The sequence below is a fragment of the Rhineura floridana genome, chromosome 14 (assembly GCF_030035675.1).
Source record: "Rhineura floridana isolate rRhiFlo1 chromosome 14, rRhiFlo1.hap2, whole genome shotgun sequence".
Lineage (NCBI taxonomy): Eukaryota > Metazoa > Chordata > Lepidosauria > Squamata > Rhineuridae > Rhineura > Rhineura floridana.
In genome coordinates, this window is record NC_084493.1 from 13,235,129 (window position 1) to 13,247,838 (window position 12,710).

The 12,710-nt window shown below is 43.3% G+C and overlaps 1 protein-coding gene across 2 annotated transcripts in view; it reads left to right on the plus strand.

Moving 5' to 3' along the window:
- PDE8A (phosphodiesterase 8A) overlaps positions 1 to 12,710 on the plus strand; it is a 184,396-nt gene that overhangs the window by 127,971 nt on the left and 43,715 nt on the right. For both annotated transcript variants that reach the window (XM_061594909.1, XM_061594908.1), the window contains exon 2: positions 6,329 to 6,385. In XM_061594909.1, coding sequence (XP_061450893.1) covers positions 6,329 to 6,385 — 57 coding nt within the window. The remainder of the gene's footprint in view (positions 1 to 6,328; positions 6,386 to 12,710) is intronic.

Below are 12,710 nucleotides of genomic sequence, written 5' to 3' on the forward strand. Positions count from 1 at the left end.
GCTGCAAGTGAGAACACAGGACGTTATACTGAGCCAAACCAATAATATTGTCTACATTGGGGGTCACCAGTGTGGCTCTAACAAGCACTCGTGAGCACAAAGGGGCTTTCCCTTGTTCCACACAGGGTCCCTTCCCCCCACTGAAATCATGGCGTGCAAAAAGCCATCTACTGTAGCCAATAGAACAGGTTGCAGTGGGTGCTTGGTTGCTCTGCGCGTGTGTTTCCTATGACGTTTTCCTCCAGTTTGCAAATCTGCCCAGGAGCCCAAAAAGGTTGCCGACCCTTACTCTACATTGACTGGAAGCGGTTCTCAAGAGTTTCAAGTCGGGTTTTTTTCCCACCCCCAACCCGGAGGTGCCAGGGATTGAACCTGGGACCATTTGCATGCAAAGCGGCAGATGCTCTATCACTAGGAATGGAAAGAACTGTTGATTTTTGTTCTCTCCGTTTCCCATTTTTCCAGTCTTAAATTCAGTTCTCCGCATTTCTGCAGCAGTTTGCTTTTTTTTTTAAAAAAAAGAAAAAAATCCTCATGAAACTTCTCCAGCATTTTCGTGCAAATTGCTCCTAGCAAATGCATTTCTGTAGGCAGTTCTAACGTACACATTTTTGCAAGCAATGTCTCCTCGTATTTTGAAAGCTCCATAATGCCTCAGAATGACACCACACAGCACGTTGTGGGGTTTTTAGAATGACAGCTGGCAGCAAAGTGGAACTAGAGGGGACGGCAGTGAGTTATCTCCCCCTGCTCATAATTTGCCCCCATGACCCTAAAACGCAAAAGAAAAAGAATGCAAAAGAAGGCCAAAATTTTCTTTTGAGAACTGGCAGTCAGATCTAGACCTGAGGAGTATTTTTTTTTTATGTCTGAAGCCTCAGGTTTGCTTCCTAGCAATCTTTACCTAAAGGATTTCTGGTTTGAGAAGAGCCTTTTTCTGGAATTGCTAACACATCAACCCTTCTGGTCTCTTCCCACATCCTTACCATGTCACGTATTTCCCCCTCCCAAATGCGACGAGGTCGACTTTTCCATCCTCTCCATCCCTGCCCCAGATGCACACACACGCCTGCTCTATCCTTATTAAGTATCCTGTGAGCTAGTTCATGGAAGGCTGTCTATTCTGTGGGAAGAGAAACCATTCATAGGATTTTTTCCTCCCCCTGTAGCTTATGCTCTGACTGAGTGGCACAGAATGACTCATGGCACGGCGGAGAAACCTGAAGTGCTTTCATGGGTTATGCCAGGTCAGTCTCTAGTTTGTTTGCCCTTTAATTCTGATCAGTCACACTTTGGCCCTAGCTATTTTAGGATTCTTTCGTGTGTGTTAAAAAAAATAGCAAATAACTTATCTATAATAATAATAATAATAATAATAATAGCCCTTTGCACTAAAGTGTTATGTGTCCTGAGCAGTAGTGTAATGGCAAATTCAGGATCCCTCCATGATAGTTACACCAGGCCCCCTTTCCCACTTTTCCTCATCTCTCTTGCTCTCTGTGTTGTCTCTGAGTTCACACTCCACTATAACAGATGTCCTTAGGAGCCAATCCTCATGAAAGTGGAGGCTGTGTGTTAGCTACTGAGAAGAGTCTTCTCAGTGGCCAACTCATCTCCTTTCACTCTGATTGGCTCCAATCAGCATGAAAGAACAAGAACTCAGTGGCCAACATGTTACCTTTCTATGATTGCCTCTATATAGGGACCTGGTTGGGACCCTGCTCCCAAAAAACAAAGGGGTCTGTGATCCCCAATGAGCCCAGACATCTACACACCTGGTCTTGAGGGAGAAGTTTTCAAAGCAAGTGACTGGGCAGGCGCTGGCTGGAAAGAGAGTGAGTGAACATCAAAGGCTCCTGGAGTAAATGATAGCCCCCTCCCTGTGCAATGTAGCAGGCTGGTCCATTAGCACAAGTGGGCATTGAAAAAGCTTATACAGAGGTTAGACAATATCCAGTTTTTATTGGCCATTCATTCTGATGCGTTCACAGGGAAGATAGATTCGAGCTGATTTCATCCTTATTTGTTTGTGCAGTGGTTATATGTCTTCCTGCGAATCAATCGCTTATCTCACACTTGTTTGGTGCATTTCCACATCACTTTTCTAATAGCAAAAAGAATGTTTAGTTTTGTTTTTTAAATGGGTCCGTTGGGCCAGAACACTTTAATTCCCTTTGATTGCACAAACCAACAGTTCTGGTATGCAATTGAATATCTCCTGCAAAATATTGACCGGCTGGAGGCGACCCAGAGGTAGCAGCTTCAGTGCACCCAGTGACTGGGCCAGCTCAGCTTGTTGAGTTATACAGGAATTAGCAACCATGCAAACTCAGGTGAAGCCTGCAAACCAGTCGCTGTTGCATTTAAATGCCAGACAGACTAAATATAAACTCAGATAAATACACATTTTGGTAAGATTCTGCTGTGGAAGGAGGGCCATGATTGTACAGAAACAAAAATTTCAGAACATTTTCACTGTGACATGTGGTTACAGTCAGGAATTATGTTGTATAAAACCAGCATCTCTTATGCAATCTCTGTTTTCAGTGCCTTTTTGCTGACTTTGCCAGTTTGGTAACCAAGTTGTGCTTTCTGTGTGCGTGTGTGTGTGCGTTTAAGCATTGCAAAGCCCACATCGTTTAGATTAGGCCATGCCTTCTGTTTTCAGATCTCTCTCACACAAAATGATCGGCTAACTCAGCACCATAAGCCACATTCACACCAGACATTTATTCCACTGCAACAGTGTAATGGGAAAAACCACATGGTGGAATTCTCCCTTCCCCCTGCAAAACTTTTAAAGATACAAAAGACCTCTTGGAGGCTGGGCCTGGCAACTAAGAGGTCTTCTGTATCTTTAAAAGTGGTGCAGGGGGAAGGGAGAATTCCACCTTGTGGTTTTTCCCATTACAGTGTTGCAAGAACACCTGCACTTGGCTGACTTTCTCTTCTCCTAAAGATACAGGATCAGTCTCAGGCCCAGTAACATGGAACTTTGTTCCAATCCAGCTATTCCTATATGCTTATGGAAGGTAAGGAAAGGCCACTGTGTAGCAAATTGGTGACTCACCATTTTACCAACTGTTGAACTGGCCCCTGTAAGCCACTGTTCTTCACCCATGGGTCCCCAGATGTTGTTGGCCTACAACTCCCATCATCTTTGCCCATTGGCTAAGCTGGCTGGGGTTAATGGGAGGTGTAGTCCAACAACATCTGGGGACCCAAGCTTGAAGGACAGTGCTGTAAGCTGTGCTTTTGCCAGCAATTTGATTTGCACCGATCAGTAGTTGATCATGTTTAGCTCCATACCAGGAAAAGCTTCATCTGCACTTCAAATATTCTGTACAGTTCTGGTTGCTGCACCTCGAAAAGGAGATTGTAGAGCTGGAAAAGGTTCAGAAGGTTTTGGAGGCAGCATGCTTCTGAATACCAGGTGCTGGAAACCGCAGGAGAGGAGAGTGCTCTTGTGTTCAGGTCCTGCTTGCAGGCTTCCCATAGGCATTTGGTTGGCCACTGTTATAACAGGATGCTGGATTAGATGGGCCACTGGCCTGATCCAGCAGGGCTCTTTCTATGTTCTTATGCTGATATCTACAGATCAGATGTCTGGCACGGGAGCAGGCTGGGCTGGGTTTTTTGGGTTAGTTGGCAAGCCCATGTATATAGGTAATACCTGGTGAAATCTCAGAAGGAAGATTTACAGTCCTCTGTTTGAAGGAATCCTCCAAACATATACACATTTTATGCAGCTCTGTGTCCTCTTTTGACCACTTTTTTGGTGATGTGTAATTGGTCACCCTAGCAGACTTGCTGTTGGTTGGGGACAGGGTGGGGCTTTTACCAGTGTGAGCCTAAGAGAGAAATGACAGATGGAAGGAGAATCAAATCAAATCAATTAATCAATGCCCATGTGACACAGGAGACTCAGAAGAAGTCAGGAATCCCCTGTTTTCCAGTTTGACCTACAAAATGATAGACACCAAAAACATATTTAGAATCAGTATAAATGAATACAGTTTGACCAGAGGGTCGGATACAGGCAGGGGTGCGCACAGTGTAGCATGCATGTGTGCCATCAACAAAGGTGGCGGTGGGGGTATCAGCTCATTAGAGAAGCCTCTGCTGCCATCTTGGTTGATGGCAACGACCTGCACGCCCAGTGCGCAGGGCATTCACAGAAAGGGAAGGAGGTAGGTGGAGCGATCCCACATGGTCTGTGGAGGGGGCTGGGAGTGGAGGGCCCTGGGCAGACTGGCCCCCAAGGACCCAGTCACACCTGGCGCCATCCCTGCTGACCATTTTTCATCTTGTACTTCTGCCTTATATAAGTATTATTTATTTATTATTTGATTTACATCCCGCCTTTTCTTCCAGCAGGAGCCCAGTGGCAACATAGTATATTATCCACACAAAAGGAGAACTAGGTCAGTTTTCTTAATTCACTTTTTATGCAGGGGACAGAATCCAACCTTTGCCACAGAAATGAGGTCACCTTTGTGAGCGTTTTTGATTTAAATACATCGTAAACACAACTCTGTGGATGCCGTCCTGTTTTTTTCCCTTCCTTATGACTTTTGCTGACTTCCCTCCCCTCCCCCTCCCATCTTACCACTCCCATTTCTCTTTTGCAGCTTTGGTTTAAATTTAAAATTCAATGGGTGATTTCCAAAGTAATAAATGAAAGGGCGTCTGAGGAGTCTTAAGGACTGAGCTCCAAGCAATATTGCTGTGAAGAAAACATGTAATTTTCAAAGGCCTTTATGTGGCATGTGGGATAGGCTGCTGCCTCTTTAAAATTACTCACTGGAAGAAATTCTGGATGGCTCAGGATTAAATCTGATCATAAAGTATGGTTTTACTGTGAAGAATAAGATTGTCAAAATGCCACTTATATAGTCATCAGAATCTGTTCACTACGTGTGCGCTCGTGTGCCTCTAAAATCTTCCGTTAACAGCTGGAGCAAAATAGTTTTCTGCAATTTTGCTTTAAAACAGATCTAAAAGGGGATTATTCCAAGCCAAGGCTTGGCCAAGACATTGCCTCCTAAGGCAAATGATGCTCCCCTAGGTTGACCATGTGTCCTTTTTACAGCAAACTGTCCTCTGTTTGAAGGGCTGGGCTGTCTACTCTAAATGTGGTTTAAAGATATTGGGTTGTATTCATCTAAATCCAACCAGAGTAGACCCATTTGGATTAAGGAACCTAAGTCAGTCATGTCTATTAACTTCTCGTCTGAGTAGGACTAGCATTTAATACCACCCAAAGAACCATAAAAAGGTAGAGAAGGGGCCTTGAAGTTGTCCATCAGCAGTTAGCCAATGTGGTGTCCTCTAAAAGTTTTTTTGGACTTCAACTCCCATCAACACCAGCCAACGTGGCCAATGGTCAGAGATGATGGGAGTTGTAGCCCAGCAACGTCTGGAGAGCCACAGGTCTTCCCACCCCTGAATTAGCACCTGGACAGCAGGTCTGGAAACCTAGGAGGCTAGCCTATACCAAGTCAGACCATTGGCCATTAGTACTGCCTGCACTGACTAGCAGTGCCTCTCCAGGGTTTCAGACAAGAGTCTTTCCCAACCCTACATGGAGATGCTGGGGATTGAATGTGGGACCTTCTGCATGCAAAGCATGCAAAGGAAATTCTCTGTAACTGTCGTGGGAAAACGTAGCAGCAGGGCACGAAGGCAATAGCCTCACTTGCTGTTTCTCTCCAACATATCATAGTCAGAGGTGTACTGCCTCCAGTTGTGGAAAGTCCATTTAGTTGTAATGCGTAACACGGTCGTTAGATCTGCCCTCCTCCATGATTTGAGTCATCCTTTCCGGAGCCATCTGAGCCAGTGGTGATCACCACATCTTGCACATCCATTGGCTTCCTGAGTTGTCGTAATGCATTCATATGCACCCACAACAGCACTAAAGTCCTCATCCAAATTGTAAATCAAACCCTTTCTTCGGAGGTGGTTGTGCATGCGTCGTTTTGTTGTTTTTAATGTCAGTATTTAGAAAGCTCTCATTCAAAGAGTAGGTGGTGTTGCTGAATGTGCAGGTAGCTGTCGAGCAAGCTGCTGTGACTAATACCCTTTTCTTTCGGTAAGAAACAGCACATGGAAATTCCATGGAGATCAATCAGTTTAATTTGTCACCTTGTCATTGCTGCACCCAATTGTAAATTCCCACAGGCAGCCTCAGGACAGCCTGCGCGTAATGTGTCTGTAAAGTGGAGGCAAGTCAAGCACTTTTCTTTTTTGTCAGAAAACTATGGTATTTTTTCTTTCCCCAGATGCAGCACAGAATCATTTTAAATTGTGATGTTTTTATTTGCAGGGAGTGGGAACGGATGTGCAGTTTGGCCCTATGAGACTCCACCAAGATCAGCTTCAGGTAAGCCAACCCAAAGTCTTGTGCCTGTCAAAAGAAAACTTATGAATAAACAAATGTTTGTGTGTTTATTTTGTGTGTATGTGTTAGGGATGGGATCTGTTGGCTGGTGCTGGTTCGAAAGCATTCTGTCGACCTAACAGGATAGTATCAGTTTGAGTTTGTTCTGTGTCCCCAAGCCTCTGCTTTTACTGATCCATTTCACACCCCCTGGAAAAATATTTTATTTATTTATTTATTAAATTTATACCCCGCCTTATGGCCCAAAGGCTCTCAAGGCGGCTTACAAAAAAACACGAACATAATACATCAATAAAACATAATACATCAATAAAATAATGCAGTTCTCAAAATTAAATAACAAATAACATTTGCAATAACTAACTATAAAATAAGGTGATATTAATATTGATATTTTAAAGGAAATATTGATAAATTAAATTAATATTGACAAACTGAAGGAAATTTATTAATGTCAATATTTTAGATGCAGATTTTTTTTTAAAAAAAATCAGTTTCCAAAAAAGCCAAGGAAAATCCTGTCCCCGACAATGGCAAATATGTGAATTAAATAAATTGCGGAAATAAACACTAGGGATGTGCTAGAATGCTGCCCAATTCGGATTTGGTACTGAATTTTTCATTATTTATTTATTTATTTTATTTATATCCTGCCCTTCCTCCCAGCAGGAGCCCAGGGCAGCAAACAAAAGCACTAAAAACACTTTAAAACATAATTAAAAACAGACTTTAAAATACATTAAAACAAAACATCTTTAAAAACATTTTTTAAAAAAGCTTTCAAAACATCTTTTAAAAAAAAAGGTTAAAGGCATTTTAAAGAAATTAAATATTAGACAGGCACCATCTCTGTTATCTTTATCTGTGTTATCTTTTTGGCGCCTATTAAAGACCTTCCTCTTTCAACAAGACTTTTAAGTTGAGACCTTATCCCAGTCTGCGTCTGTGTTGGAATTGCTTTTTATAAGTGTTTTTAAATATTTTTTGTTGTTGTTGCTGGAGAGAAACAAATCACGAGTGCTTGTCCGCATGCAACACAAAGCCAATCTCTGGTTTCCTCTCTGACACGGCAAGAGCGGGAGCCGAGGGAGAGTGAAGTAGGGGGGTTTGCACCATTACCCTGTCTGTTCACATTAAACCATGGTTTATTTTAAACTATGATTTAAAGTGACATCCAAATCAGACCAATATCTCGGTATTCTTTTTGTTTTGTCGGAAGCTGCTGGGGCTACAACCAGGAAACTTTGGTTTTGTGTGGTGAGCTAACAGAACTGCAGCTTGGAAAAACGTCTTGCTGGCAATGAAGTACAGGCATACCCCACTTTAACATTCGCAATGGGACTGGAGAGTATACTTTAAGTGAAAATAAACTTTAAGTGAAGCAATTGTCTTCACTTGTACTGCACGCAATCACCACTAGATGGCAGCGGCGTCATGCCAATGAAGTGTACGTTATTGCGAAGTGCGCAAACGTTAAGCGGGGTATGGGGATGAATGGAGCATGTACGTTATAGCGAGGCGACGTTAAGTGAAGCAACGTTAAGCGGGGTATGCCTGTACTCTCAGACTCTGGAGTGCTCCTTCCACCCAGGCTGGCCATTGGGCCCTACTGGACAGGAAAGGCTGTAAACAACTTCCTGTTTGGGCTAGAACCTGAGTAACAAAGCGTTCCTGGCTCTGTTGTGTTCCTCTGCTGCCCTTGGCTCTGATTCCCTTCCTTGTGGATATGCATAATGGATCCTAATGGATATGGATTTGTGTAAAATTTGCATGTGATAATTTATTTGCCTAGATGCAAAGTTAGAAATAATTATTTCAATGTGAATACAAGACATCTCACCATGGCAGGGAAGACTGTGGCCTGGTGACTTGTTCAGTCTGCTGCCCCAATGCTGCTAACTGTTGTTAGTCAAATTCAAGGCTCCTACTCTCTCTTTGGACTGGACAAACTTTCAAATGGAGGACTCCTTCAAATAGAGGGCAGGCCTCTGTAAAATAGGACACAGGGCCACCCTGCATATGGCTCAGGCTTGATACCTTTTAACAAGCCTGCAAGGCTTGCAAATGGTGGGACTTGCAAATGAGATGTTGAGGTAAAGCAGGTTCTGGAAGACCACCCAGTGAGTTCCTGGCTGCAATTTGAACTGAGAATTCCCTTGATCATGTCCAGACTGCCACTATTTTCGGGTGCGATTCATTCACCTATTGGCAAATTCAGGTTGCACAATTACAGTTGATTTGGAAGTCTTGTGCAACAAACCCACTTCCCTCAAAAATTGGACTTTTTGCAATAAGGAAAGTGATTGGAAAATGCACTGGGAAAGTGTGGGATAACGCTTTGAGGCAACGCCATCTAACCTCCCCACAAGCAAATCAGAAGGAATGCTCATTAAATAGCCCACATCATCTCATCTCCCAGCAAACAAAATCAGGATGAATGTTCAGCAAACGGGTCATCTGGAAGCACCCCTTTTTCACAATTTATTCTGTTACCCCATTATTTCTCTGCGTCTCCAGGTTCCCATATTGGGTTCCATTCTATATGTAGTATTTTATTTACAAAACTTACAGAAAGGTTGTTACAAAGTAGCAATTCCAGACCATGCGTTGGGGAGGGGGGAGGCTTGGTTGGGTACCAAAGTGCTCTTCCTGCATCTGATCTGCCATAAATTAACTTCACTAAATATAGCCTAAAGTGCAACAGAGGTCAGGGTGGGTTTTTCTTTTAACAAAGAGTTTTTTCCTAATTGTCATCAGTAGCTATAAATGGAAGCTGTGCTTTAAATAAATCCGAAATCTCTCTATTTCTCTTATAAAAATCTGCATTAGATATAAATGGGGAGATTTTTTGGAAGACATTCCATCAACCCTAATCCAAAGTGTGAGCACTGTTGGAATGCCTGGAATTGCTTAGAAGTGTAAACTAAAGGGACCAAATTTAATTACAGTTGCTAGATGTCGTAGTTTTATAAGGGAAAAAGTAGGGAGTAGGTGCAGGGATGCAAGAGAAATTCAATTCAGTTTGCATTTAAAGATGATCCTTCCTAATTTGCAGTTTCTGAAACTGTATGCAAACCAAAACACAGCCCTCCTTCGAAATCCACACACTTCTCCAAATTTTGCAGTGCAGTTCACAGCCAAGTCCTGTGTACAAAAATGCCTATACTATGCATGCATATCAATGCATATACTTTTGAAAATAACGTGCTGAGATGCATTATATTATATTATAGAAAAGGTTTTTGCAAAACTGTGCATATTAGGAAAAAATCACACTAAAATGCTGATGAATTTTCATGAGGGCTTAAAAAAAAATTGCAAACCGATGAGGAAATGTGGAGCACTAAACTTAAGGCTAGAAAAAGAAACCAAAAACTTATAGATTCATCCATCTCTACATAGGTGTATTTGGTTTGGAAACTGATGCTTGCCATGACTACAGGCTGAGAAACATAGGAAGCTTCTTTATGCCAGGATAGACTATTTGTCTGTCTAGGCCAGCAGTGTCTACTGTGACTGTCAGAGGCTTCCCATCACCTGCTACCTGACCCTTTTAACTGGAGATTGAGGGATTGAGCCAGGGACCTTCTACATGCAAAGCATGTGTCTGTGGAGCTGATTCAGTATAGTGCAATCTCACACTGCACGACGTGCATGCAAATAATACAAGACCACATCCACACTGTAGTTTGTGATGAGTGCTGAGAGTTGTTAGGAGATCCCTGTTTCCCAATTGACAGAGTTACCATTCCCAGAGTGGTTTAACAATCAATCTGTCTTCCAAGGGAATGGTAGCTCCTAACGAGTCTTAGCACCTGTCACAAACTACAGTTCCCAGGATAATTTGGGGGAAGCCGCGACTGGTAAAGTTGTATAAGAGTGCTTTAAATGTATGGTGCAGATGGGGACTAAGTAGGGTGGGGAGTATTGTATGGCTCTTTCCCATCTGATGAGTATCTGATTAGTATCTTTCCTTCCCAAAATGCTGATTGCATGGGGAAAAGGCCAACATAATGAGCTCCATCCACGTGATCTCTTTATCCACATGTACCCCCTTGCTGCTTTGGATTACATTGTGCTAAAAATGCACCCATGCTGTTGTCTGTACATGTGCTGACTGTGCATGCGCACCTTCCCACTTTCAGGGCTCTAGCTCATGGGGGAGAACCATAAAATGAAATACTGAAATGGTGAATGAGTTGGTAAAGCCTGAGAGAGCGATCCAAATGTCGGGGAGCCAGCGGAAGGGGGGCTGGCAGAGAAGGATCCGTAGGATCCTCCTCCCACTTGGGAACGGCGAGCCCGGCTGAACTCTGGCTCTGTTGGGAGCTGCACACACAAGCCAGCCCGGAAGCGCTAGGTCCCACAAATCAGCCCCCTGGGAAGTAAACGCTCCCCATAGAGGCCCATTACAATATTTTACTATGCCAGTCTTTTGGCCAGTAGATCAGGACGCGGGGGAGGGCTCCGAATGCAAGGAGGATCTTCCAACAACAAAAAATTCTATAAATACATTCAAAGCAGGAGACCATCTAGGGAGGCGATTGGACCCTTGGATGATAAGGGAGTCAAAGGTGTCCTAAAGAACGATAAGGAGATTGCAGAGAAGCTAAATGAATTCTTTGCATCTGTCTTCACAGTGGAAGATATAGGGCAGATCTCTGAACCTGAACTAACATTTGCAGGAAGGGATTCTGAGGAACTGAGACAAATAGTGGTAACGAGAGAGGAAGTTCTAGGCTTAATGGACAATATAAAAACTGACAAATCACTGGGCCCGGATGGCATCCACCCGAGAGTTCTCAAAGAACTCAAAGGTGAAATTGCTGATCTGCTAACTAAAATATGTAACTTGTCCCTCGGGTCCTCCTCCGTGCCTGAGGACTGGAAAGTGGCAAATGTAACGCCAATCTTCAAAAAGGGATCCAGAGGGGATCCCGGAAATTACAGGCCAGTTAGCTTAACTTCTGTCCCTGGAAAACTGGTAGAAAGTATTATTAAAGCTAGATTAACTAAGCACATAGAAGAACAAGCCTTGCTGAAGCAGAGCCAGCATGGCTTCTGCAAGGGAAAGTCCTGTCTCAGTAACCTATTAGAATTCTTTGAGAGTGTCAACAAGCATATAGATAGAGGTGATCCAGTGGACATAGTGTACTTAGACTTTCAAAAAGTGTTCGACAAGGTACCTCACCAAAGACTTCTGAGGAAGCTTAGCAGTCATGGAATAAGAGGAGAGGTCCTCTTGTGGATAAGGAATTGGTTAAGAAGCAGAAAGCAGAGAGTAGGAATAAACGGACAGTTCTCCCAATGGAGGGCTGTAGAAAGTGGAGTCCCTCAAGGATCGGTATTGGGACCTGTACTTTTCAACTTGTTCATTAATGACCTAGAATTAGGAGTGAGCAGTGAAGTGGCCAAGTTTGCTGACGACACTAAATTGTTCAGGGTTGTTAAAACAAAAAGGGATTGTGAAGAGCTCCAAAAAGATCTCTCCAAACTGAGTGAATGGGCGGAAAAATGGCAAATGCAATTCAATATAAACAAGTGTAAAATTATGCATATTGGAGCAAAAAATCTTAATTTCACATATACGCTCATGGGGTCTGAACTGGCAGTGACCGACCAGGAGAGAGACCTCGGGGTTGTAGTGGACAGCACGATGAAAATGTCGACCCAGTGTGCGGCAGCTGTGAAAAAGGCAAATTCCATGCTAGGGATAATTAGGAAAGGTATTGAAAATAAAACAGCCGATATCATAATGCCGTTGTATAAATCTATGGTGCGGCCGCATTTGGAATACTGTGTACAGTTCTGGTCGCCTCATCTCAAAAAGGATATTATAGAGTTGGAAAAGGTTCAGAAGAGGGCAACCAGAATGATCAAGGGGTTGGAGCGACTCCCTTACGAGGAAAGGTTGCAGCATTTGGGGCTTTTTAGTTTAGAGAAAAGGCGGGTCAGAGGAGACATGATAGAAGTGTATAAAATTATGCATGGCATTGAGAAAGTGGATAGAGAAAAGTTCTTCTCCCTCTCTCATAATACTAGAACTCGTGGACATTCAAAGAAGCTGAATGTTGGAAGATTCAGGACAGACAAAAGGAAGTACTTCTTTACTCAGCGCATAGTTAAAGTATGGAATTTGCTCCCACAAGATGCAGTAATGGCCACCAGCTTGGATGGCTTTAAAAGAAGATTAGACAAATTCATGGAGGACAGGGCTATCAATGGCTACTAGCCATGACGGCTGTGCTGTGCCACCCTAGTCAGAGGCAGCATGCTTCTGAAAACCAGTTGCCGGAAGCCTCAGGAG